Source organism: Aspergillus karnatakaensis (genome assembly GCF_047715665.1).
Source record: "Aspergillus karnatakaensis strain CBS 102800 unplaced genomic scaffold BJY04scaffold_25, whole genome shotgun sequence".
NCBI classification, from domain to species: domain Eukaryota; kingdom Fungi; phylum Ascomycota; class Eurotiomycetes; order Eurotiales; family Aspergillaceae; genus Aspergillus; species Aspergillus karnatakaensis.
In genome coordinates, this window is record NW_027395737.1 from 428,984 (window position 1) to 451,909 (window position 22,926).

General features: G+C 51.2%; 9 protein-coding genes across 9 annotated transcripts; 5 read left to right on the top strand and 4 right to left on the bottom strand.

The window, feature by feature from the left end:
* Nucleotides 1-687: 687 nt before the first annotated feature.
* Nucleotides 688-2,613, bottom strand: BJY04DRAFT_189655 (uncharacterized protein). Its single transcript, XM_073711404.1, has 2 exons — nt 2,471-2,613; nt 688-2,407 (listed from the first exon to the last, which is right to left on the bottom strand). The coding sequence occupies exons 1-2, from the start codon at nt 2,547-2,549 to the stop codon at nt 747-749; spliced, it is 1,740 nt and encodes a 579-aa protein (XP_073571154.1). The 5' UTR covers nt 2,550-2,613; the 3' UTR covers nt 688-746.
* Nucleotides 2,614-2,753: 140 nt separating this feature from the next.
* BJY04DRAFT_189656 (DNA-directed RNA polymerase core subunit RPO26) lies at nt 2,754-4,018 on the top strand. The gene is made up of 4 exons (XM_073711405.1): nt 2,754-2,914; nt 3,027-3,314; nt 3,378-3,497; nt 3,557-4,018. Exons 1-4 carry the CDS (start codon nt 2,880-2,882, stop codon nt 3,588-3,590), a joined length of 477 nt encoding a protein of 158 aa, XP_073571155.1. The 5' UTR covers nt 2,754-2,879; the 3' UTR covers nt 3,591-4,018.
* An 846-nt stretch (nt 4,019-4,864) lies between these two features.
* BJY04DRAFT_63781 (MCT family MFS transporter) lies at nt 4,865-6,619 on the top strand. Its single transcript, XM_073720780.1, has 2 exons — nt 4,865-5,271; nt 5,327-6,619. Exons 1-2 carry the CDS (start codon nt 5,090-5,092, stop codon nt 6,453-6,455), a joined length of 1,311 nt encoding a protein of 436 aa, XP_073571156.1. The 5' UTR covers nt 4,865-5,089; the 3' UTR covers nt 6,456-6,619.
* A 558-nt stretch (nt 6,620-7,177) lies between these two features.
* BJY04DRAFT_63809 (uncharacterized protein) lies at nt 7,178-8,783 on the bottom strand. The gene is made up of 2 exons (XM_073720781.1): nt 7,916-8,783; nt 7,178-7,863 (listed from the first exon to the last, which is right to left on the bottom strand). Exons 1-2 carry the CDS (start codon nt 8,605-8,607, stop codon nt 7,278-7,280), a joined length of 1,278 nt encoding a protein of 425 aa, XP_073571157.1. The 5' UTR covers nt 8,608-8,783; the 3' UTR covers nt 7,178-7,277.
* Nucleotides 8,784-8,988: 205 nt separating this feature from the next.
* On the top strand, nt 8,989-10,020 carry BJY04DRAFT_189663 (peptide alpha-N-acetyltransferase complex B subunit NAT3). The gene is made up of 3 exons (XM_073711406.1): nt 8,989-9,274; nt 9,361-9,592; nt 9,685-10,020. The coding sequence occupies exons 1-3, from the start codon at nt 9,106-9,108 to the stop codon at nt 9,854-9,856; spliced, it is 573 nt and encodes a 190-aa protein (XP_073571158.1). The 5' UTR covers nt 8,989-9,105; the 3' UTR covers nt 9,857-10,020.
* Nucleotides 10,021-10,321: 301 nt separating this feature from the next.
* tif32 (putative eukaryotic translation initiation factor 3 subunit EifCa) lies at nt 10,322-14,293 on the bottom strand. Its single transcript, XM_073720783.1, has 4 exons — nt 13,834-14,293; nt 13,522-13,746; nt 11,091-13,465; nt 10,322-11,039 (listed from the first exon to the last, which is right to left on the bottom strand). Exons 1-4 carry the CDS (start codon nt 13,873-13,875, stop codon nt 10,523-10,525), a joined length of 3,159 nt encoding a protein of 1,052 aa, XP_073571159.1. The 5' UTR covers nt 13,876-14,293; the 3' UTR covers nt 10,322-10,522.
* Nucleotides 14,294-14,967: 674 nt separating this feature from the next.
* Nucleotides 14,968-16,376, top strand: BJY04DRAFT_189667 (guanine nucleotide-binding protein subunit gamma). Its single transcript, XM_073711407.1, has 3 exons — nt 14,968-15,500; nt 15,552-15,609; nt 15,661-16,376. Exons 1-3 carry the CDS (start codon nt 15,349-15,351, stop codon nt 15,721-15,723), a joined length of 273 nt encoding a protein of 90 aa, XP_073571160.1. The 5' UTR covers nt 14,968-15,348; the 3' UTR covers nt 15,724-16,376.
* A 473-nt stretch (nt 16,377-16,849) lies between these two features.
* Nucleotides 16,850-17,894, top strand: BJY04DRAFT_63845 (SelT/SelW/SelH family protein). The gene is made up of 3 exons (XM_073720784.1): nt 16,850-17,121; nt 17,228-17,438; nt 17,560-17,894. The coding sequence occupies exons 1-3, from the start codon at nt 16,972-16,974 to the stop codon at nt 17,760-17,762; spliced, it is 564 nt and encodes a 187-aa protein (XP_073571161.1). The 5' UTR covers nt 16,850-16,971; the 3' UTR covers nt 17,763-17,894.
* Nucleotides 17,895-18,591: 697 nt separating this feature from the next.
* pdeB (3',5'-cyclic-nucleotide phosphodiesterase PDE2) lies at nt 18,592-22,501 on the bottom strand. The gene is made up of 5 exons (XM_073720785.1): nt 21,682-22,501; nt 21,038-21,629; nt 20,931-20,993; nt 20,718-20,884; nt 18,592-20,672 (listed from the first exon to the last, which is right to left on the bottom strand). The coding sequence occupies exons 1-5, from the start codon at nt 21,863-21,865 to the stop codon at nt 18,763-18,765; spliced, it is 2,916 nt and encodes a 971-aa protein (XP_073571162.1). The 5' UTR covers nt 21,866-22,501; the 3' UTR covers nt 18,592-18,762.
* Nucleotides 22,502-22,926: the final 425 nt, after the last annotated feature.

Genomic DNA, 22,926 nt, shown 5'->3' on the forward strand with positions numbered 1-22,926 from the left:
TCTACCCATCATTGTCCGGACCCTTCCGCCGAGACTTGAAGTTATGTTTAGTGAAACACAGGCTGACCATTTCAGGCAGATTTTTCATCTATGAGTCACTCTCTAGGGTTTTGATTGGGTGGGTTTGAGGATTGTTGCACGGCGATGATGCTTGACGGTGCCTTGTCTTGCCCTTTCTGGCTTTGAGGTTGTTGATCCTGGTACCTAACCTGCTATAGATACCTTCTTGTCCTTCCACTAGCTTTGCTTGAACTCGTTCGCGGCTTGATGTTGTTGGGCGATGCTAATCTTGCCTTGCAGATTGAGTCTGGGGGTTCATGCGCCTTCCTTCCCAATGGCCTTCAGCCTCAAAGGATCGACTATAGTGAACGTCCCCGAAGGCGTTTTATTTAATGACCAAAGGGTGATAGAGTGTATGCGTTCGTTGCGTGTTTAATTGGTAATTCCGGCAGAATAGAATAGAGCATGGGTATTCTTGGTAGTAGGGGCTTTAAGGTGGTATTTCCGGTATGTTGCTCGGGCATGTAGGGTTGAGAAAAGTTTGTGGGGAGCAATGCTTATTGCTTGGTTTAGATATAGAGGTACTAGGGGCAATAGACTTCCATTACGTTTGGTTCTATGTCTGAATCTCGGAGGTAGATAAGTTGCTGCAATTAATATGGAATACTATCGTTTTCCGGAAAGAGAGAAAAGGCTCTCCGGTTCTTGTGTTTATAGAAAAAAATATCTAGGAGATAAAACACCCGTTAAGAACTAACCATACTATAATCTAAAAATGGATCAATCATCGCCATATTATCAGGGTTGGGTATCGTGGAAGTAGACGCAGACGCAGACATAGAAGCAGATATGGACTCGTGCATCAGAAAATCAGAATCAAAGTAATCCGTTTGCTCATGCGGGGGAAAATCGGGCAGCTCCCCTGCATCATCAAGCGCATACGGTACACCGCTCGTATCGATATTCGGGAGCCGATGCTGAGCAAGCCCGGAGACAGAACCTAGGTGATATGGAGTGGTCGCGGAAGGACTCTCGTTGTCGAACTCCAGACCGTAAATCCCGAACATGTCCCCGGGGACAGGTTCTGGATCATTCCCGAGTAGCGCTCGCTGAAGGAAGAGGTCCCGAATATCGTCTTCGGTATAGCTGTGCTTGCTACCCATATGCACCCAAAGATCGTAGTTGCGGAGAAAACGGTGTGGGCAGGAATGGACGAAACAGGTGATCTGGCGGCCGGTTTCGTCGGCATAGCCTTCTCCTGTGAGAGTTGCAAGGGCCGAAGGATTCGCATTTTGTGTGTCTGATTGTCGTCTCCCTTGCCTCTGTCGTCGTTCTGCTTTGGAGTTTTGGAAGCCTAGATGTGCGGTACGGATGTGCTCCTCCAAAGCTAGCTTGCTGCCGTAGCGCTTCCCGCAGCCCTCGCCGGACCAACCAGTTACGCGTTTAGACGTTGAGAGGTCTGTTTCGCCGCATATGAAGCGTTTCTCACCGTCATGAACAGTCCTGATATGGACGGTCAAATTGCCCTTCTTTGTGAAACTCCGATCACAGCCAGGGACTGTGCAAGGGAAGATTCGTCGGTCGTCGAGGCTGACGTTGCCGTGGGCAACTTCAAGATGGCGGCGTAGTTCACGGGCCGAGGAGCAAGTGACTGAGCAGTTAGGACATTGTGGCGGGTGTGCTGTACGGATATGCGCTTGGAGAAGGGAGTATGTGGGGAATGTAACAGGAGGAGGCATGGGCGTTTGATCATTTGACTCAACACGCTGAGAGCACTCGGCACAGCTGAACCGCTTCTCCGTGTGGACTCTGCTCTCGTGCGCACGAAGATTGCCCGCCGATTCAAATGCCATAGAACATTTCTCTCCGGTCTGTGCATCGACATGCGAGCATTGAAACGGCTTCTGTTTTAGGTGCACAGACAGGACGTGTTTCTGAAGCGTCGAGTGCTTGCGGAAGGTCTCATTGCAGGGTGGATGCTCGGTACAACGGTACTTGTCTTGCCCATCGTGAGCAGCCAAATGTCGTCGAAGTCGGGATCCCGTCACGAAGCTCTTTCCACAGTCCGGGCGATCACAGACGTAGTCTCGAGTGCCAGTATGGGCGCTTTTGACATGGTGGTTCAGGTGCGAGGCTCTCAGAAAGGTTTTGTCGCATCCGTCATAGGTACAATCAAAGATCCTTTCGTTGTTGTGCGAGCGTAAGTGCTCCTGGAGACGGGCTGGTCGATTGAACGCCTTGTTGCAGCCTTCAAACGGGCAGCGGTGAGTTTTCAACTCCGATGGATATCTCGCTGAGGTTGTTGAGATGGGTGTGGCTGGGGTTTCGTGAAGGCTCTCGCTCTTAAAGCTGGCATCATCGGGTACTGAGTACTCATCCTCAGAGTATGCTTCTTCGTAGATGAGGTCTGATGTTGAACGTCATAATTAGCTTCCACAATGACCTAGGTCCATAGTATGCGCCGGCTTACCTGTCTCATCAACGGCCGCTTCTCTCTGTAGTCGTTTTGGGCTGGGGTAATCCCCTGTCGACGCCCTCTTTTTACCCATGCTCACGGAGCACACTAGCTACCGTAGGGCAAAATTTTGAACATGAAAATGGTGTCAAAAAGGAATTATTCGATAAACAAGAATTCCACCGTCGGAGAAATTTGTCGATAGGTCAAAATTTTGCCAGGGCAGGAAGGGCGGTGAGAGCTCCATACTCAAACAGGCTAGTGGCATCAGGAACTTTTCCGCCGCCTTTTTGATGTTGCGACAGTGATCGATTTCTTTATCCTCAAAGCGAAACCGCTGTTCAGCCTGTCCCTCCTTTCGCTGCACCTCTCGCCTTCTTCCTGAGCTCATATCCCTCGAGTTCGGTCGCACTTATCCGTCATAATGTCCGACTACGGCGATCACGAAGCTGAAGAAAAGTAAGAGCACCGCTGTTCGCTCTGGATCTGAGATCTTCAACACAATTGATTTCCACCTGTCATTTGATTGCGCATCATTCAAGCTAGCTTCCTCTAACACGGTCTCAATTAGCTACGACTACGAGCCCGGACAAGACTATGACGACCAGCCCGAGGATTTTCTGAACCCCGAAGACGTCGAAGGTGAAGATGGCGCGGAAGGATACGACGATGGCACTTATGCACCCGCTGTGAACGGTGACCGCGTGGTCGTTTCAGGCGATCCCAATGCAGGATACGCTGGGAAGGTGGTAGAACAGGCCCGGGCGAAGAAGATCCCTAACGACCAGCGCACGACAACTCCGTACATGACCAAATACGAGAGGGCCCGTGTCCTGGGTACAAGGGCGCTGCAGATCAGGTTCGTTGCGCCATGCTGGACAGTGACGGCGGAAACAAGAAGCTTGTACTGACAGCCAATCAGTCTGAATGCGCCGGTACTTGTTGACCTCGAAGGAGAGACCGATCCGCTGCAGATTGCTCTCAAGGAGCTGGCCCAGAAGAAGATTCCTCTTATCGTCAGGCGGTACCTGCCGGATGGAACGTAAGTAATGCTTCATTCCCCTGCCGCTGGAGTATGTCTGACGACGATGCGTTGAAAAGGTATGAAGATTGGACATGCGAAGAGCTTCTATAATCTAATCACCAGTTTGTATTCCACAATGGGCCTCTTATTATTGTTATTTTGGTCGAACTTCCCCGGTTCCCGCATAGCGTTTGGAGTTTAGGAGTAGGAGACGGGCAACGGTCAGCTAGCCGGACCCTACAAGGGAAAATAAGCAAAAACATGCAAATATCTGTTAGACTATGTGAACATTTAGCAAAAAATCGAAAAGAAAGTTTGATGTTGAGTTAATAGTTTAATCCATGTCACGCTCTCAGTCTAGCGAAGGGGTATCTGTCTGGTCCCTGCCATTATTCAGTGATGTTAATAGTCTCTAGGCACTGTATATTTTGAGCAGAGCTCAAGGCACTAATGCAAGATGCAGTCGAATCTATGGATGTTAGATTTGCCTGCGTAGCCGGAAGACCAATAACAATGCAACTGGGCACCTAGGTCTTTATAGTCCATCCACAACAACTAACAGAGACCTAAACAAGCCCACTAGACCACCATAATATGGCCTACGGCTTTGTGGATCTTAGGTTACGAACTCATCTTCTGATGCGGACGGTGGTGTAGATCAGACCAGGGTCTGCAGTCGGTCTGATCTATAGATCCAGTCACATGATCGGGATCGGAGTTAAGGTAGGTCTGTGGTGTCGCAATGCCGACTCTTCTCCGACCAGTATGCACATCATCGCATCTTTTTCGAGGGATCAGCCTGCGACAGTGGAGCTGAAGCTCGAAAAATGGCTATCAAACAAGGACAAGCTCCAAACAAAGTACGTATGCGTATCCAGACCCATGCTTACAGCTTATTCCCCGCTGGATAACTCGGCACCGCAGCACGCTAACACCACCCTCTTTCCTACTCAACCAATGTCCATGCCATCTCTTCCAACTGATGCAACGCTAATGACTGGCTCAGATTGCCTTATGCATGCCCCAGAACGTATCAAACGATGCTACTGAGCCTGACTCAGCTCAGCATACCAAAACACGGTGATTTCCGCGTTTCTCGGCTCTGCCTCCGCAAGCCAATGCCGAAGAATCACTGCAGGGCTCCTTGGCATCAAGACTAAGAATCATATGGTAGCCATGCCAGATTATCTCGTATACAATCGGGGGAACTATTGAATGTCGCCCGACGGGGAGGGAACCACCCGTTGGCCCTAGATGGCCCGAAACCACTACCGAGAACGAAGGCGTCCCTGGTTCTCTGCGATAGAGGCAAATCAGGCCCTATGGAGTGGATCTCCCCCGGCTGTCGGCCCTCCTTTTCGCAAGCTTAGCCTACTAGTGGGCCCCGCGCGACCCAAATTACATGGATCGCTTCGAAAATTTAACGAGATTTCTTCATCTATAAATTTCGTCGCCCCCAGGGTTAGTCCGCTTGGCTCTTTTGTTCTGTCAAGTGTGTCCTACCCAGCCGATTTATGTGCTACCGGGTGGTTCCCTCCGAGCGCATCCTCTGTCTATACTACGCCTGCTGCGCCGTTTGCATTGCCGGATATTGCGGGACTTGAGTGGAAATGGGCACAGATGTTGACACACGAGAAACGGCCGTAAGCGCCCCAGGAGGTGGCCAGGATGTCGAAAAGACTACTCCCCTACCAGCGCAGCCAGCCCAGCATGAGCCAGAGCCAACGTTTGATACTGGCCTTACACCTTGGCTGCAAGTCTTGGGTTCGTTTTTCCTGTTTTTCAACTCATGGTATGTCTGATTATAGTGGCTGTCCTTTTAAGGCCTCCCATCTAACGACTCACAGGGGTGTGGTAAACACATGGGGTGTCTATCAGACTTATTATGAGCAAACTATGCTCGCCGATATGAACTCTTCGACCATAGCATGGGTTGGCTCCTTACAGTCATTCCTCCTCATGCTCATTGGCGTCATCACAGGTCCGCTATTCGACGCCGGATACTTCCGCGCCCTTCTCGCCTTCGGAGGCATCATGCTGCCGCTCGGAATGATGATGACCAGCCTCTCCTCAAAATTTTGGCACTTGATCCTCGCCCAAGGAATCTGCGTCGGCCTAGCCTGCGGCTGCCTCTTTGTCCCCGCAATCGCAATCCTCCCGCAGTACTTCAGAGCGAAGCGAGGTCTCGCAAACGGACTCGCCGCCACAGGGAGCAGCATCGGCGGTGTCATCTACCCCATCATGTTTAACCAGCTACAAAAACAAGTTGGCTTCCACTGGGCCACGCGCGCAGTCGGCTTCCTCGCCTTCGGCACCTGCTGCATCTCCTTCTGTCTCATGCGGATGCGGTTCGTTCCCAGGGAGAAGCGCAAGCTCATCCAGCTGGGAGCCTTCAAAGAACCCATCTTCGTGCTCTTCTCTATTGGCATGTTCATGGGGTTCCTGGGTTTCTACAACTTCCTCTTCTATGTCCAGTCCTACGCCATTGAAACTGGTATCGTCGACGACAATCTTGGCTTCTACCTGCTTGCCATGCTTAATGCGGGCTCAACGTTTGGTCGTATCGCACCTAATTTCATCGCCGACCACACGGGTCCGCTGAACATGCTTATCCCCGCCTCCGCAATCACAGCCATTCTCTCCTTCGTCTGGATTGGAGTGCACACCGTCCCTGGAATCATCGTGCTCTCAGTTCTCTACGGTGTCTTCTCCGGCGGATTTGTCTCGTTGCCCCCCGTCGTCATGGCCTCCTTGACAAAAGACATGCGCGAACTCGGAACCCGCATGGGCATGGTCTTCGCGATTACATCCATCGGACTGCTAATCGGCACGCCCATCGGCGGTGCGATTTTGAATAGCTCAAATGAGTATCTCGGCGTGCAGCTCTTCACAGGGTGCTGCATCACGGTTTCGGTTGCGATTTTCCTTGGTGTCAGGTTGTCTCGGACGGGATTGAAGCTTTTTGTTCGAGCTTGAGTCATCTTCCATCAATCGAACATTATATTCTCTTGTGAGGGACTTGTGTGCTCTAACGGCCTGTCTCGATTGACGATTAAAAGTGCATTTGTGGAGCGATTTGGGGTTTCTAATATCTTATCTTGTATATACAAGCATTTGCATACGACATAATACTATAGCACATATATTATATTATGCCTAGTTCTGCAAAAATAAGGTTATATGCTATTACGCATACGGATAGTAACATTTTTGATAGGGATTGGAGACATATCACTGTATAGTTTTCTCTCAAAAAAACGAAAATTTTGTCTAGCTCGGCCGGCGAACTTAGATGTGAGAATAAGACCAAAGGTAAGAAAGAAGTGCACCGAAACCTATGGAGTATCGAAAGAGCAAAACCCAAGGAAGAAGGCCGAAACGGATCTAGAAATTGATATGCCATAAATGAAGGATGGATATATATGTACTTCAGGAAGGAGGGGTGGAAAGAATGAGCAAATAGCCTCTGAAAATGACCGAGATGGAGAAATCTATATACTGGAAGTAAAGAAAGAAATAGAGAAACAGAGAAGGAAGACAGAGGATAGTTAGATGAACACCATGTGCAATCAGCACAAAACAAACAAAAGAGAGCCATAACCGGTCTTAAATGGATGAGATAAGATAAAATCGATGCCACTGGGGATGTTGTTCAGTTCATGTAGTCAGGTGTATGAAAATGTATGTAAAGACGCCAAAGAAATCCTGGAGCACATTCCTCCTACTCACAAGCATGTTAATACCGAAAGCAGGCCCGGCAAAGCACAAAAGTCAGTCTGGAGAGAAGAAGGGGGCAGCTCAGGCAGCAACAGCCTCCCCAGCCGCCGCAGCCCCAAACAGCTTTTCCCTCCACTCTCCGCAAAACGCCTCAAACCCACTAACCACATCGCCGCACTCCCTCCCTGCCTCGCGCTCCCTCAGCTTTCGATCCCAGTCGCCGCGCTCAATCCATCGGGTTCCTTCCTCGCGACCTTCCTCTTCCCTGCGGAGGTCTGCGACGAGTTCTCGGGCAGAACGGAGGCGGCGGGAGGCCGTCGATGTGAGCTGGCGGGATTCATAGAGGGTGTCGCTGAGGCCGCGAAGAGAGAGGGTTATGTCTGAGGTTTGGGAGATGAGGGTTTGGAGGGATGTGAGGGGGTTTGATGATGGGTTTTGTTGTGAGGGTGTATCTGAGCGGGGAGAATGATGTGTTTGTTGTTGGTGATCTGAAAAGGGGTATGGGAGGCTTGGGAGCAGATCGTCGTCGATCAATGGAATGAGCGCGTCGATAGCTTCGTCGGAGAGAAGAGGGAATGGGGCGAAGAGGAGGGGATGAGTGAGGTTCTGAAGGGTGCGCGTTTGGTGCGTTAAATATGATGTTATTGAGGAGTGGGCGGTTATGAGTCTGCGGTGGTCAGTATATTGTTGGTTTTCGAAACAAGGAAATGAAAGCAAACCTCATAGCACTATTCTCAATACCACTCTGCACTCCCAGATCCTGAAGTGCCGTAACCGCACGCTCAATGACATGGTCATTCTCGCTGCCATTATTCTCAAGCCCCCGTCGAGCGAGACTTTCAATCTCCGCGATCTGATTCTCCAACCCCGGCGACATATCAGGGACCTCCTCAAAGTCCGAATCATTCCCATAATCCGAGCCATCATACTGCGACTCATGCCTCCGGTGTCGGTTCGTACCATTTCTCTGTTTTGGCCTCGGTGGCTGCAATGAATCCCGCCCAGATGAATATCCCGGCGACGGCGTCCTCGTCCGCATACGGTCCAACGGTGTTGAGTCCAGCGGGGCGGCCTCCTGCCCAGAAGCATATCCATAGCCACCATCCTCATCCTCCCACGCATCTGCCAATTCATCTGCGAGGTTTCCTAGTCCATTACCTGCCTCTTCAGGTGTTCCAAAGTCTACCGACATTCTTGCTGAACCGTTCATGCTCTGCGCGTAATGTTGCCGTGGCTCGACAGGGGATGGCGGGGCGGATAAGCGAAGGCTTAAGGGGGACCCGGGCGAGCCGTGCATGAATCCATTCGGTGTGTAGATCACTGGCGACATGGGATCTATGTCTATATTCGATGACCGCCTTCGACTGTGGCGGTTGGAGAACCGTAAGGGTGAAGGTGGGCTGGACGGCATCTTGCGGGTGGGAGTCGCCTCCGTCAACACAAGCAGAAATATAGTTTCGATGCGTTACTTCTAACGTTTCTTTGGATACTGGTCTGCGGCGTATGGTCCTTCGAGTTGTATATGGTGTAGAAGAACGTTTCGATCGCGTCGTGAATCGAAATTGGCTATCAACAGGGGTTACGGCGGAGGACAATCGAAACAGAGTCGGAGTAACAATGCCAGTATCAACTGAAACACGCAAACGAATTCGCTTGGGAAGCAATCGAGAGTCGAGCGAGAGCCACGCTGCAGTCAAACAGCAGCCAGCAACGCCTCAAGGTGTTATACTCAGGAGAAGGTTCACGCCCAAGAAGTTGAGTTGATCAGCGGCCTGAATTTCCGCCCGTGACCGCCGAAACCCCAAATCGCCCAAGGAGGTCCCTCATTTCTGCTTCTCCCCGCTTTTGCATACCACGATCAACATCTGCACAGCAACCATTGGATACGCTGCTGTATACCGCCGACACCATGACCTCCATCCGCCGCATGTCCCCGACGGACCTCTTCAACCTAAACCTCACGAACCTCGACCCGCTAACAGAGAACTACGATCTGGGCTTCTACCTAAACTACCTCATGCGGTGGCCGTCACTCTTTAGCAGTGTGCAGGATCGCAAGGAGGGAATTGCCGGATATAGTACGTGCCATTTACCCTCACTCTTCGGCCCTCAGAGCTTCGAGCGAAATGTACAAGCAATGCTAATACCCCACTCTCAAAAATAGTCATGGGCAAGCTCGAAGAACAACACCCCTCCCTCCGACACTCAGAACACTACACCCCCTGGCACGGCCACATCACAGTCCTAACTGTCGCTCCCGCCTGGCGAAGACTCGGGCATGCGCGCCGCCTCACAGAGCGTCTCGAGCAAGGATCGGATATCAACAACGCCTGGTTTGTGGACTTGTATGTCCGCGCGGGGAATAAGGTTGCGGTGGATATGTATAAGGGGATGGGGTGCGTCACTTTTGTCTTCTTGTCTTCCCTCTTCTTTACCTTTCGTGAGGGGTTTGTGGTATCGTGCTTGCTAATAATTTCTTTGCAAGCAGGTACTCAGTCTTCCGGCGGGTTGTGAACTACTACAGTGATGATCCGACGGGGATGTCCGAGGGGGGCGAGGATGCGTTTGATATGCGGAAGCCGTGTAGTAGGGATAAGAACTTGGAGCATATTAGAGAGAATGGGGAGAATTTCCCTGTTAGTCCGGAGCATGTGTCTTAGGCCGTGGGCTGGGTCCGTGGGGATCTGGGCTTGCATTTGGGTGTTTGGAGCGCTTCTTGCTTGTAATTTTGTTTGACATTTGATGGGGCTCTGAAAAGAGTATCTTGTTTAGTTATCTAAGGATGACTTTTCAACTATAATCGTATGATATTCTGGTAGACGCATTGCGGGTTGTGTATAGGATCTCAAACGAATCGAACTAAGGACTACGGGTAGGGCAGGATGGGCATGTACAGGAGTCAGTGCATCCTCCAATAGACTCTAAAGTTAGGGACATAAGAGCCATCTCAAATACCATTAGTTCGTCTAGCTTTTATACGTAACCCAGACATGCAATGAAAGTAAAAGGAATAAGGATTCATTTATGAGAGAGACATAATGCATTTCAATGGAAACCATCATTGCCCGAAGAGAGACTCTAGCTAACTCTGTACAGTCTTCCTGGCCCATAAATAGCGCGCATCAAAAGAGAAAAGGAGGGAGAATAGAAGGAACAATGCAAGCAGGAAGGTGAGAGAGTAGCGGGTGGAGAGAGGGAGAGTAATAAGGTAAATAGTCGTAGGAAGTTTAGTAATGTAAAGAATAGATTTCACACGCCCAAGTGTTTTTCAGATACAAAAAACTTTTGAAGGACAGCTCGTTGAAAGATTCGTGAGTATCATTATCTTACTGGTTCTGCTGCTGCTTCCATCTGGGCACCCACTTGCCACCACTGCCGGCAGCTTTAGGTTCCTCCGGCTTTTCGGACGAAGACTGGGGCGTTTGTGTGCGCGCAGAAGGTTCGCGGGTGGGTAGATCGCGCGAGGGCGGCTGCGAGGAGCGTTGGCTGGGAGGAACGTAACGATTGGCGGGAGGGGCGGCATCAGAGCCATTGCGGGCGTGAGGAGGCACGTAACCAGAGCGGCGAGGGGGCTCGGGTTCCTCCTTAGGAGCCTCGGGAGCAGCAGCAGGAGCACCGCCAGCAGCTTCCTTGGCAGCTTGACGCTCACGCCAGCTAGGAGCACCACCAGTGCGAGGAGCAAGATTGAGACGAGGCGCGGTACGTTCGGGCTCTGCACGGGTGGGCTCTGCACGAGAAGGCTCTGCGCGAGAAGGCTCGAAAGCACCGGTCTTCTTGGCGAGACGGCGAGCCTCCGCCTCTTCCTCGCGCTGTCTCTGCTTGGCAGCCATTTCGTCCATTTTACTAAGAATAGTTAGCGAGGAAAACACGGGTAAAGGAACAGGAGGGACGAACGCTCTCTCCTCTTCACGCTTAGCCTTCTCTTCGGCGAGGACGCGGCGGCGCTCCTCTTCGCGGGCAACTCTCTCCTCCTCCTCACGGGCAGCACGCTCTTCTTCCTCCTTCTGGGCACGCTCGGCGTTCTCACGCTCGATCCTCTCGCGACGCCTGCGCTCCTGAACTTCCTTGACACGCTGCTTCTTCTTGGCCTCGAACTCGCGCTCGGCGGCCTTGCGGCGACGTTCGAACTCTTCATGGCGCTTCTCCGAGACTTCCTTGCGGAAGCTGCTGAATTGAGGTACCAGGCGGCTGAGGCGGTGCTTAAGAGCAACAGCTTCCTTGTGCTTAGCTTCGGCTTCGGCAAGGGTTTCAGCCTTCTGCTTCTCGTAAAGCTCCATATCGTGCTTCTTCTGAGTCTCGTAGTCCTCAGCAACGTGCTTCAGCTCCTCGCGACGGAAAGCACGCTCCAAGTGGTCGATGCGCTTGCCGGTAGTGCGAACGCGGTCATTGAGTTCGTTCTTCTCCTTCTCGAGCTGAGCGAGCTTCATAGCACGGAGACGGTTGGCATCAAGATCCTCGAGGTCGATTTCGCTGATGTCAATGCCCTTGACACCAGTCTTGAGCTCCTCAAGCTGCTTCTTGAGTTCCTGCTGGCGAATGCGGTCCTGCTCGTCCTTGATGCGTTTGAGCTCACGCTCGCGCTGTTCCTCGGCGAGGCGCTGCTTCTCAGCCTCCTGAAGCTGTTGTGTGCGGATACGCTTGCGGTTCTCCTCCTCGCGCTGCTTGCGCTGAAGAGCATCTGTAGCAGCTTCCTTCTTCTTCTCAATAACGACACGGCGCTCAAGAGTCTCTTCGTGCTCCTTGGCAGCACCAGCCTCGGCACGAGCAAGGGCAGTCTGCTTGGCCTGGAGACGAGACTTGCTGTAAGAATCATCAACATACATGCAAGTGACGTGAAGAGTCTTAGCCAGGCGGGTAAGCTGCAAACGGGCAATTTCAGCTGGGGTGTTCTGCAGGCGCTGGACAGTGCCGAGATCGCTCTCTGCAGAACCGGCAGCACTTCCGGAGTGCAGGGCCTTAGCAGAGGAGAACACATCGGTGTCAAATGTGAGGACTCCAGAGATGTGGTCCACACGGATGGCAAGATCACCCTTTTTGCAGCCGTTCATGATGAACTTCTCGATCATGGAGGGAGTGATCTGGAAAGGATCGGGGAACTGAGCGAGCTCGTAGACGAACTTGAGTTCAACAGATTCGTAAACCTGGGACAGCTGCTGGAAGAGACGGGTAAGGATGACCTGCTGGAGAGGCAGAACGTACTTCTCCATCTCGGGATCAGCACCAATCTGCTTGAGGATCGGAGTAACCTTCTTGCAGATAGACAGAGGGTGGAAGTCGACTTCAAGAATGTTATAGAGGTCACGGATTTCAGGACGAGCACGCTTAAGAAGGCCCTTGTTGAGGGCATCACGGAAAAGAACAGCACGGGTGGGACCCTGAGCCATACCAAGCAGATTTGTCAGGCGAGTGTTCTTATTCTTGCGAACCTCATCCACGTCAATCAGAGCTCCCCGGGAGCGAGAAGTGCTGATAACGGGAATAGAGAGGGCAGAGAGAAGGACGAAGGAAGCGGCCTTGGTCATGTCACCCTCAGTAACTGAAGGGTGTTCCTTCTTGGTGCCCTGGTTGGCAGCGAGGGCGACAGAGGACTGGCGGAGAAGGTTGTAGTAACGGCTCCAGGCAGCGGCGTGGAAAAGGTAGTTCTCGCTGACAAGGAAAATACGGGCCAGCTTCTCGTAGTAGTTGGCCATCATAACGTTCTTCGCAGGCCGCTTGCTAAGGCTGAGGAGAGTGTGAATATCCTCGATACTGCGGAAGGCCTCCTGCCAGAGTTCCAGCTCGACAGCAACGTTCAGCTGCTGGAAACGGGTGTCGAGATGGCGCTGCAGGGTATCCGGGTCGCTGAGGTTAATGGCATGCATCTGTGCAGAGTACTTGGCAGCGTTCTGCACATGGTTTCGGAGCAGCTCACAGAGCCTGCGGAACTCGGTCTTGCGGGTGTACTTCAAGCAGAATTGGAAAGCCTGCAGAGCGGTGGTCTGGTACATAACCTCGAGGCGGGCATTGTTCTTCAAGATTTCGAGAACAGTTCGGTAGGTTTCCCACAAAAACTTGAGCCATGGGGTGACGACAGCGCGGTCGGTACGGTCGCGGGACTGTTCACCAGAGACGGTAGCAAGCAGAATAGTCTCAGGAGTTTCGATTGCTTCCAAATCGTCAACGTTGGAGGAGGGGGCAGCAGACTCGAGGGATGACTGAATCTCGTCGGCTTTGGCCTGAGCCTCAGTCACCTTCTGTTCGGCGAGTTCAATAAACTTCTTGAGGACGATCTGCAGTGATCTATTAGAATACTCCTTCACATCTGTTTACTTCCGGCTCGACCTACCTCGATGGTTCCAACGTTGGTGTTCTGGGCAATGTTCTTGTACTGGTACAGGCCATCCTTGGCGGCCTTGCCCTTGCGGAGATCGACACACAGCTCAACAAAGAGAAGCATAACAGGTTCGAGCGAAGCGATCGGGCTGCTACGCGTCCGCTTGGAGGTGGCATGTTCGTGAAGGACGTTGAGGGCGGCCGGAGCCTGGCCCACGGCGATAAGTTCCTGAGCCCGCTACAACAACAAACGAGTTAGAACAGATCTAACAAGCGATATTTCCTCCAGCCATTATTCCATCACCCAGGTTGCAGTGAAACCCACCTTCAGGACATTTTCGGGCTTGATATGAGGTGGAGGCGGCATGGTGGGCGATTAATCGGGATAAGCGATGTCAAATTCGATATGGCACACGGCGTTTCAGTCGAAACTCGACAAGGGATAGGCGCAGATCGAGTCGAAAAGCGCAACGACTGGCGGGCAGCAGAGTCGACAGCCGGGGGTCCCTTTTTAATGATGCTGCCACGCGACGGTCGGCGAGAACAGGTGGGAGGGGAGGCGTCGGTGGTTGTGCGAGAGCCAGAAAAAAACCCAACCCACGCAAAGTTGCTTCCTTTCCCATTTTGGGTTAAGCGATTGCAGTCACGTGAGATAAAGAACAAGGCAAGCACAGACAAGAGCCCATACGGAGGCTACGTTTCGACGCATCGAGTCCAGATAAGGAGTGCTCTGAGACGTCGGATGATTGGATTCCAGCGAGGGATTACGAGCAGCTCATCTGTGCTTTGCTGCGGAGACACCAGTTCATCCGTGCATGAAGCTGTACGGAGTCACTGGTCTGGATCCGTAGTACGGAGTACACATCGTTGACGTCGAGTTCTATCAGATACCGCTCCCTCGAGAAAACAAAAAAAGAACATCAGTCATACAGATCACGGCCACGATCATCGATAAGAGTTCCAACGTCAGGCTTATGACAGATGGAGTAATTCAGACAGAATTGAGTCGACCGTTGAATATCACGTGAGAGATGTGAAACGCCCGGGTACGGAAAATACGGTACTAACTTGGACCTTCACCTTTCAGGTCCGGGACGGGCTCCCCACCTGAACAATAGCTCTTGGCCTTCAGCCTTCAGGAGCATTAGAATTGCAACAAAGCTGGAGATAATCAATAGTTCTCCGGGGACTCGGGAGAAGGCTATCATTGTATAGTGGCAGAATGATTTTCAATAGCAAGAGAGAAGAGTTGATCGTCGAGCATCAGCCGTAACCTCGGGAGCATCAATGGGAGAAAAGGAAGAATCAGGGGGGAGGTTAAGGTTAAGCCGGCGATGGGCTAACTGCTGGGGCGGGACCAGGTAATTACGATAGATTACGAGAATTGATAGTGCCCCTCTGTAATCTACGGTACCTCATAATCGCGCAGTCACCCTGAATTGTGATCCAGGTTCTCGGGGCCAGCTTTTGTTCGCTCTTGTCGCTCTCTTCCTGTCCTTCGTCGTCCATCCGATCGCCTTCTATTCTTCTTTTCCGTTTCTAGTCGCTTTCTTTATTCCTTCCCTTCCCTTTGGCCGCTGAGCAATTCCAACTCGACCTCCATTCGCTCCCTCCCACTCCAGCCGAACCCTCCAATCCTCCACACACTCTCTCTCCTCCTTTCCCCAGCCTCGCATCCGACCTCCGTTCGTCAACCCCCTGCTCCCTCCTTCGGATCCGCGAAAACCAATTGGCAGTCACTGAACGGCCTCACCACCACAATCGCCCTTCATCCCCTTCCTGTGCGGTCGCTTCCGAGTTTCAAACCGACTCCCACAACCACCAGCACTACAATCACAAAATGCCTGCCTACGAGCTTCGATCTGGAGGAGACGTTAAGAACAAGAAACAGAGTGTGGCCGACCTCAAGTACCGTCGGTTGACAGAGCTCAATGCCCGCCTGAAGGAGGATCTCGACCGCCCCCGGGTCAAGGTGTCAGAGGCCGCTATGTCGTAAGTCTCATTTGTTAATATTGCTGTCGCACTCGCTCATCGCATCGTTAGGTTGATCAACTACTGCAACAACACCCGTGACTTTATGGTGCCGTCAGTATGGGGACAGGTATGCGACTGACCTCCAACATTCTACTCAAACCTCACTAACAACCCATAGGTTGACAAGCGTGAAGACCCGTACGCTCCTCAACAACAAGGAGGTTGCTGTACCATTATGTAATGGCCTCATGACACAACGCTGGACTCAAACTCATCCAGCGCGTTGAATTCTACCGCTACGACTACCCTTCTATTCTCTAATTTCGTGCCTTCGGACCCCTTGACCTCTCGAGCGCACGTCGCCTAACTACTTGTATCACACGAAACCACGGCAGCCGCATTGAATTATACCATCCGAATCGCGCGCGCTGGACTTGCGCGCCCTTCGGACATGCTGATAGTGGGATTACGCCGCCTTACCTCCTACCAACATACTGCCTCCTACCCAGTTGGATTATTGTCGATGATTATTGTCTCGCAAGATAGCCTTGATCTCTTTCCTCTTATTTCCCTTTCCACTTCTGGTCAAAATTCTTTTTCTCTTTCTCACAATTACCCCATTTCTCGCCATTTCTTCCTTTTTCTTCTCTATCTCTTTTCTCTATTTCCTATTTCCTATGTCGTCGGACGGTGTGGATGGGTTCTACGGACTCTCAAAAACGAAACGTATAGCACGCCAAACAGATAAGATAGTGTGTTGTTGCTGCTGTTGATGGAATGTGTGTGGTGTTTGCAGCGTCTTGGTCTTGATTTTGTCGTCGCAGCCCGCTTTTGTAAATTAGATTCGTGGGCCTTGATTATAGCTGTTCACATACCATGGATATTCAGACGCTATTACTTTCTCTGTAATCAAGAGGCTGACTTCTGAGTGCCTCTCAGAGTGAAATAATCCAGCTTCGGGCAATTATTCTGACTGTAAGAACAGTCAGAAACAAGGTCAGGTTATGTATGACGAAGAGCCTCATGAAACAAGTAGAGTACAGATATATAACCGTAAGCTATGTCATGTAAGAGCCTGGGATCCATCTTACTCCTGATTCATATAGCATCGCCTCTTGCCCGGTACGCATGGCAAGGCCAATGAAAGGCATACTCAGCTCTCGGACCAAGAAACAAACTTAAACATGTGCTCATTGTATAGCCTAAGAATCACTGGAGAAAAAACATGTAAAGTGTCCACCAACTGAGTTTCGATGTATATCCATTGCTTCCAACTCGCAAAGATATATTTCTCTGTCTCAGAGCCTCAACGGGCTAACTAGCTGACATCATCCGATAACTAACCTCCACCACTTCTATTATCTATCACTTTATGTAGTCCAAACCAGGAGCAAAGTAAATCAGACTGACATTCAAAGCAATAAGACTGGTTCACCATAGCCCCCGATCTACACAGAACAGAACCTGGAGTCAACAGGAAAGAAGAAACATGGCAGATCCAAACCCACCCAGCGAACAACCTCAACCACAACCACCAGCACCTTCAACATCAACAGCAACAGCAACCCAGAAAACCTCTCCACCAAGAATCACAATCCAATACTGCACGCAGTGCAAATGGATGCTTAGAGCCGCATACGTATGCCCCCCCTCGCCACCATCTCTCGTTGCCCTTCCTTTCCCACACCCATCCAACCCAACCCCATCACGAAAAGATATATGGAATGGGGCTGATAAGAGGCCAGTTCGCCCAAGAACTTCTCTCCACCTTCTCCACAGACATCGGCGAGATCGCCCTCGTGCCGAGAACAGGAGGGGTGTTTACTGTTACTCTCTTTCCGTCTTTATTATCTTCTACCTCTACTACCCAAGGAGGATCAGAACCAGGTCCAGAACCAGAATGGTCCCGAGAGGGCACAATCCTGTGGGATAGGAAGCGCGATGGCGGGTTTCCTGGTACGTACTTAATTCACTCCCCCTTGCCTTCTTCTTCCAGAATCTAGAATCTAGTGCCGCTTGTAGTGCGGCGTGGTGTGGAATTTTTACCTATATGGACGGACGCTTACATGGAATGTAGAAGTAAAAGCCCTGAAGTCGCTTGTCAGGAATGTTATTGATCCCGGTAGGGACCTGGGGCATACGGATCGGGCATTGAAGATGAAGAAGCAGCAGCAGGAGGGGAAGGAGGGCTCAGGTGCTACGACTGGAGCTGGAGCTGCGGCTACTGTCTCTACTGTTGCTGAGCCAAAGACCGAGAAGGAATGTGAGGATTGTAAATAGATCAGCAAGCTATAGATGGATCTGGGGTAGTCCGGTTCTTGGGGTGGTATTACTTATATAGATAGATATATGTAAAATAGGTTGGAGGTCATGGGAGGAGAGAAGAGAGTTCTTGTTTCATTTCACTGTGAACGTTCAAATCGACCCGTCCTATATATATCATGCTATGGCATGGAACTGTATAGTATAGTTGAGATATATGCACCTCTCAATATAAGTGAAACAGGCTGAGCAGGGTAAGGTATGCGTAAATACGGCCAGCAAGCCAGAAATCAAATGTGTAGATCTTCCAGCGCAGCATGTGTAAAATAAGTAGAGATGGATATAAAGATATAAAGATAAAAGTAAGAATATCAATAAATGTACTTTAGATTTCAGAATCTCGAAACAACTCAGCACTCAACTCAACCATGAACGCCAACCAGACACGCCCCTTCTAGATTGATTGAATTGATGAATAGAAAAGTCAAAGTCCCCTAACCCAGAACCCAGCCTCCAAGTAAGACCAGAAACGAAAAGGTGATGCAAAGAATTGAAGTAAATGAAAATAGGCGGCCTCCCACGTCCCTGAATATCAGGTTCAGGTCAGTCATCTGTACTGCGCCGGTCTCGTTGCAATTGTAAACCAAAGGGAGCAAAGCATAGCAGAAGTATAGCATAGCATATGATGCGAATACAATGTAACTCTGTGTGTATAGCTAAATCTCCAAATGAAGTCAAAGTAAAGTGGTTGCTGTCAGTCGAGTCGAGCACGCTTTTGCAGAAATCGTATAACCTAACCAACCAAAGAATCCGTAGCCGCAGGGTTCAAGCACACAGCGTGGCTTGATTTTGTCTATCAACGAGTTCGTGAAATCATACAGTCCATCGTATACGCAAATTGATCGTGAAGTCACGTCAGAGTATTTGATGTGGACAGTCGTTCAGATCGGAGCGCGAGGTAAAGTAGCCTTGGGGGCGAGACATTGTTTCTTCAGAACAGCCATGTCCTCACCTGATATTATCGAGACTCGCCGGAAACCTCATGATGATTCGAGGAATAATTCTTGCGTTTCCAAAACGCTAATCGCAGACGGCTCCTGCGCTTGGGGAGTTTACGCTGAGGCTGTTCTTGCGCGGCAAGTTCGTCCCAATGGGGACTGTTTCCCGTGCTGCTTCCTGTATTGAAGGATTGTGTGGAGCTGCCGGTTCCGTTTCTCATGCCGTGGCTCTTATCTGAACCATCGTGGAAGTGGCTGTCGCCGGAGTGAAGCGTGTTCTGTGAGCCCCGGTCGCCGCCGTGCTTAGGGGATCCAGTGCGCGGGCTGCGATGGTTCCAATCAGCGTAATCACTTCTTGGGATGTTGTCACGGGTGTAGATTGGTTCGTCACTATCTGCAGAGATGACACTCGTGGCGTTGGTTGAAGGAGAGATTGGGGTCATGGCATTACTGTGGGTCCGAGTGCAGCTATTGCGCTGCGAGTTCGTGGGTGCAGATGTACATGCTGAAGAGGCAGTATTGGCGTGATTACGGTTATATGTACCATTTCTTGACCCATTCGGTCTGTCACCTTCTGCTGACTCGTCATACTTGACGGAAGTACTATGTTGCAAGTCATTCGTCGGTACGAGAGGCAAGCCAGTGGTGCTAGGCATGGGCTCAGAAACAGACACGGGGCTGGCGTCTGGAACGGCACACGACGATTTCCGAGAGGGCTCATCAACAGGGTACGAGTCCCCGGTAATGTCCATTGACGGACCAGGCGTGTCTGGCGAGACAACCGGACTGATTTGGTTTTCATTGTACGCACTGCCTACTGAGGTACGCGCGGAGCGACCAAAGTAATCTTCAGGCTCCGATTTCCGCTGTTGTGACGGCTCAGCGGCCGGGAATGTCTGAGTCGATGTTGTGCGTTCCTCATCGATGGGGTCCTCTACTCCTGACGTCGGTGCTTTTGGCGTTGCTTGTGAATCACGAACGCTTGTAGCTGGACTGCGAGAGCGTGGCGAGACGAGGCCATCTTTACCGGCTTCTACCATCAGAAAGGGCTTCCCCTTTTCCAGATCGGCAAGATAGTGCCACCGGGTGTGGTTCTTTCGAATATGCTCGACCGTGAACCGCACTCCTGGAAGGATATCTGACACCCCTTCGAATAATGGTAGTGCAAATATAGACATAAAGCCCATCTGACCTGTCGCAAGCTTATACACATTGCCAAGCTCGGGTGGACCACCAAAAAGAGCAGTCTCCATTCCAACCTCCTTCTCCATCTCGCCCTGGTTTGCAAATTCTTCTTGCAGAATTTTCGTCCACTGCTCAGCGACTTCCCACGGCCGTGCCACGTTACTGATATCAGCACACTTAATCAGCAAGCCACAGATAAGCGTCTTGTACATCTCGATATCTTGAGGCTTCCAACCGTCCACTGTCCTGTTGTTCTCAACGTACTTCTCCTGCAGAGACCCCAGTCGTTCCATGAATTTCTGATGAACACCCATGTCGGTAGCCAGGATCGAACTGATCAGCAGTTTCCGTAGTTGCTTGTCTTTGAAAGCTGCAGGCCAGTAGCGGCGGAGGATCTGCGAGAAAGCGGCGCAGTGGAAAGCCTCTAGAACGGAATTATCATTATACAGCTGAGCTAGCGGCGCGTTCAGCTTGACGAGGAAGAAGTTGTTGACACCTGGGTGCCCGACATCGTGACCAATAGCCGATATCAGCAATGTAAGAGAATCAAACGGCTTAAGCAAAGCCGCAAGCGGGCCGTTTGTCTCTGTCTGGAGACCAATCGACCGGTAGTTGGGCAAGGCGCCAATATGAAGGAGGAAGCAAAAGACGGACTGCAGAACATCGATCGCATGCCGGAAATTGTGGTAGAGAACAAACGAGTTATACGACGCGCGGCAAGCCAGTAAAAAGATACGAAGTTCACCTGTGCCGTGTTAGTGGATTCAACTCGTGATTGAGGCTCACTTACCTGGCGTTAGCCGCCACTGTTCTAACTCTGGTATCGAAAATGCATGTTGGAGAATCTCATAGGCCGCAAAAACGAGCTCGTCGTCGGAGAATTCGTGGGCCGTAAAATCCCACTGCCCCAAGCGTTGTCTAACATATTCTTCGCGATCTTCGTCGACGTGAAATTCGCTATCGACTATCAGCAAACGCCTGAATGTATGCGTGGATGCCTTACCCGTCGTGTAATTCTTCCACAACATCCTCGGGATTGCAAATTCCTTTCATGAGTTTTGACACCCTGCAAAGTTAGCGCTATCGGTGGTAGGTCATGTGGAAACTCACATTGCTTCTCTTAAATACGAATACGGCTGTTCATCATGCACACCGACCCACGAGTGCTTCCGTAACTTCCTCCTCGACAGAAAGCGCGACTGCTCCTTCAAGGCGGTTTTTCGAGTGCGAAAAGCATGAACCACTAGGCTCTGAATCCGAACCTTGTCCAAAGGACCAGGTATAACATCAACAGCACCCGCATCGAGACATCTTGATATATGGAGCGGCTGGGGAGTATAAGTCGGTTGTGGCTGGTCGGCGCCGGATGTGGGTTCTCGGTATGGAGGGCGTAAGATAGCGACGGGAATGACAAGATTTGGGGCATCCTGCACATGAATATCGGTGGACAGGCCAGAGAGCAGTCTCAGGTCCGATGAGCCTTCGGATTGTGTGGAGAATGTGAATCCGCGACGTAACGGCGCAGGTGATGGCGGTCCTTGCGAAGATGCACGGCTGGTGCTACGACGGGCTAAATACGGCGCATCTTCGGCGTGAAGGTCGATATCGAAAAACGCAAATATTGGTGTACAGCTGTTGCCAGCATTTTCGCTCAGTTCTGCAAGTTTTGTTACAAGAGACGCTCCGGCTTGACACAGGTACACTGTAACACAACCAAATCAGCAATGCTCTGGAGGGATAAACGGGTAGCATACTTCGTCTGCAGACATCCAGACAAACTTCAATATCCGACCGCAGCGACTCAGGCTCGTCGGGGAGAGTCAGCGATCCGGACGGCGCGCCTTGATGTACCCATCGCTCAGACTGAACGCGGGGATCGATATAGATCGCAGAACAGTCGACGTGATCCATCATGTCGACCGTATCCTGGACACCCATGGTTTAGGGCCCTCTATCCGATGCACACCCCTAGATGGCGATATATATATGGGGGAGAAGGAAAAAAGCACTTGACCCGGTCCAGGCCCACCCTCATAGGTCGGATCTCAGGTGTATCGTGCGATGTCGTAATAAGAAAATCCGAGACAAAAACGAACGGCGGCGATGAAATTCAAGGCGAAAAGAGATGGGAAAAGGGAAGGACAGGCGAAGAGAGCGAAATGATAATCAGATCTGTTCAGGAGGTTTGAATTGCGTCAGTGACTATTCCTAGGGTTCACTGCTAGTGAGTGGGTGCAGGAGGCGCAAGCAGAGAGGTAGGGACAGTGGGCGAGCTGCAGGAAGGAAGGAAGAACATCGGCAAAGGGCTGCAGTTGGAGCAGGCGCAGGTTCGACAATGAGTTTGTTCGCTGCAGTCGTCCACCCAAGAAACAAAAGTGACCTTTCCGGGGGAAATTTGCCTGTCTGAGACAAAGTTGCAGTTCTTTGTACCGCCCAGACGCGGGCGCGAGGGACGGATGGCTGGGTACAAGGTCTCACTCACGTTTTGAGTTTTAGGATTCGAGAGTCGAATCGGAGACAGACAAATCAAGGAGATAGTAAACGGCGAAGGAGTGGTAAGGAGGAAGGGGCAATTGCTGTGATGGTGAGGTTACTGCTCTGAGAGAGACTCCCACGGGGCGAAATGCGCCCGGTCAAACTGGCAGGCAAGACGGTCGAGTCGCAAGCCAAGCACGACAACCAGGACTGTCGGCACGAAAGGAATAGCTATACGATGTCCAACGACAACGGAGGGTTCTAGGGCGTCATGGTGGGCCAGCGACAAGGCCAGACGGAGAAAAAAGCCACAAGACTGAGGGCGCGAGACTGGGAGGTGGAGAGATGAAGATCGATCGGGGGGAAAGCGGTTGACACTTGAGTAGCACGGGATCGAGCGTCGGAGTGTTAGTCTCGCGGGACGGATAAGATGTAGCAGATCGAGGTGGAGAGGGTAATGGATGGTAGGAGTGAGGAGTGAGCAGTGAGGAGAGGAGGGTGAGTTGGAAAAAGAAGAGTAGTCA

Coding starts and splice junctions, on each gene's coding strand:
- BJY04DRAFT_189655 (XM_073711404.1), bottom strand. CDS start 2,549: ATGGGTAAAAAGAGGGCGTCGACAGGGGATTACCCCAGCCCAAAACGA. Junction 2,408..2,470: donor AGCGGCCGTTGATGAGACAG/GTAAGCCGGCGC, acceptor GTTCAACATCAG/ACCTCATCTACGAAGAAGCA.
- BJY04DRAFT_189656 (XM_073711405.1), top strand. CDS start 2,880: ATGTCCGACTACGGCGATCACGAAGCTGAAGAAAA. Junction 2,915..3,026: donor GATCACGAAGCTGAAGAAAA/GTAAGAGCACCG, acceptor GGTCTCAATTAG/CTACGACTACGAGCCCGGAC. Junction 3,315..3,377: donor ACAAGGGCGCTGCAGATCAG/GTTCGTTGCGCC, acceptor ACAGCCAATCAG/TCTGAATGCGCCGGTACTTG.
- BJY04DRAFT_63781 (XM_073720780.1), top strand. CDS start 5,090: ATGGGCACAGATGTTGACACACGAGAAACGGCCGTAAGCGCCCCAGGA. Junction 5,272..5,326: donor TTCCTGTTTTTCAACTCATG/GTATGTCTGATT, acceptor AACGACTCACAG/GGGTGTGGTAAACACATGGG.
- BJY04DRAFT_63809 (XM_073720781.1), bottom strand. CDS start 8,607: ATGCCGTCCAGCCCACCTTCACCCTTACGGTTCTCCAACCGCCACAGT. Junction 7,864..7,915: donor ATTGAGAATAGTGCTATGAG/GTTTGCTTTCAT, acceptor TGACCACCGCAG/ACTCATAACCGCCCACTCCT.
- BJY04DRAFT_189663 (XM_073711406.1), top strand. CDS start 9,106: ATGACCTCCATCCGCCGCATGTCCCCGACGGACCTCTTCAACCTAAAC. Junction 9,275..9,360: donor GGAGGGAATTGCCGGATATA/GTACGTGCCATT, acceptor TCTCAAAAATAG/TCATGGGCAAGCTCGAAGAA. Junction 9,593..9,684: donor GATATGTATAAGGGGATGGG/GTGCGTCACTTT, acceptor CTTTGCAAGCAG/GTACTCAGTCTTCCGGCGGG.
- tif32 (XM_073720783.1), bottom strand. CDS start 13,875: ATGCCGCCTCCACCTCATATCAAGCCCGAAAATGTCCTGAAG. Junction 13,747..13,833: donor AGCCCGAAAATGTCCTGAAG/GTGGGTTTCACT, acceptor TTGTTGTTGTAG/CGGGCTCAGGAACTTATCGC. Junction 11,040..11,090: donor AAGCGTGAAGAGGAGAGAGC/GTTCGTCCCTCC, acceptor AACTATTCTTAG/TAAAATGGACGAAATGGCTG.
- BJY04DRAFT_189667 (XM_073711407.1), top strand. CDS start 15,349: ATGCCTGCCTACGAGCTTCGATCTGGAGGAGACGTTAAGAACAAGAAA. Junction 15,501..15,551: donor GTGTCAGAGGCCGCTATGTC/GTAAGTCTCATT, acceptor TCGCATCGTTAG/GTTGATCAACTACTGCAACA. Junction 15,610..15,660: donor TGCCGTCAGTATGGGGACAG/GTATGCGACTGA, acceptor AACAACCCATAG/GTTGACAAGCGTGAAGACCC.
- BJY04DRAFT_63845 (XM_073720784.1), top strand. CDS start 16,972: ATGGCAGATCCAAACCCACCCAGCGAACAACCTCAACCACAACCACCA. Junction 17,122..17,227: donor GGATGCTTAGAGCCGCATAC/GTATGCCCCCCC, acceptor ATAAGAGGCCAG/TTCGCCCAAGAACTTCTCTC. Junction 17,439..17,559: donor GCGCGATGGCGGGTTTCCTG/GTACGTACTTAA, acceptor CATGGAATGTAG/AAGTAAAAGCCCTGAAGTCG.
- pdeB (XM_073720785.1), bottom strand. CDS start 21,865: ATGGGTGTCCAGGATACGGTCGACATGATGGATCACGTCGACTGTTCT. Junction 21,630..21,681: donor TCTGGATGTCTGCAGACGAA/GTATGCTACCCG, acceptor GTTGTGTTACAG/TGTACCTGTGTCAAGCCGGA. Junction 20,994..21,037: donor TCGTATTTAAGAGAAGCAAT/GTGAGTTTCCAC, acceptor CTAACTTTGCAG/GGTGTCAAAACTCATGAAAG.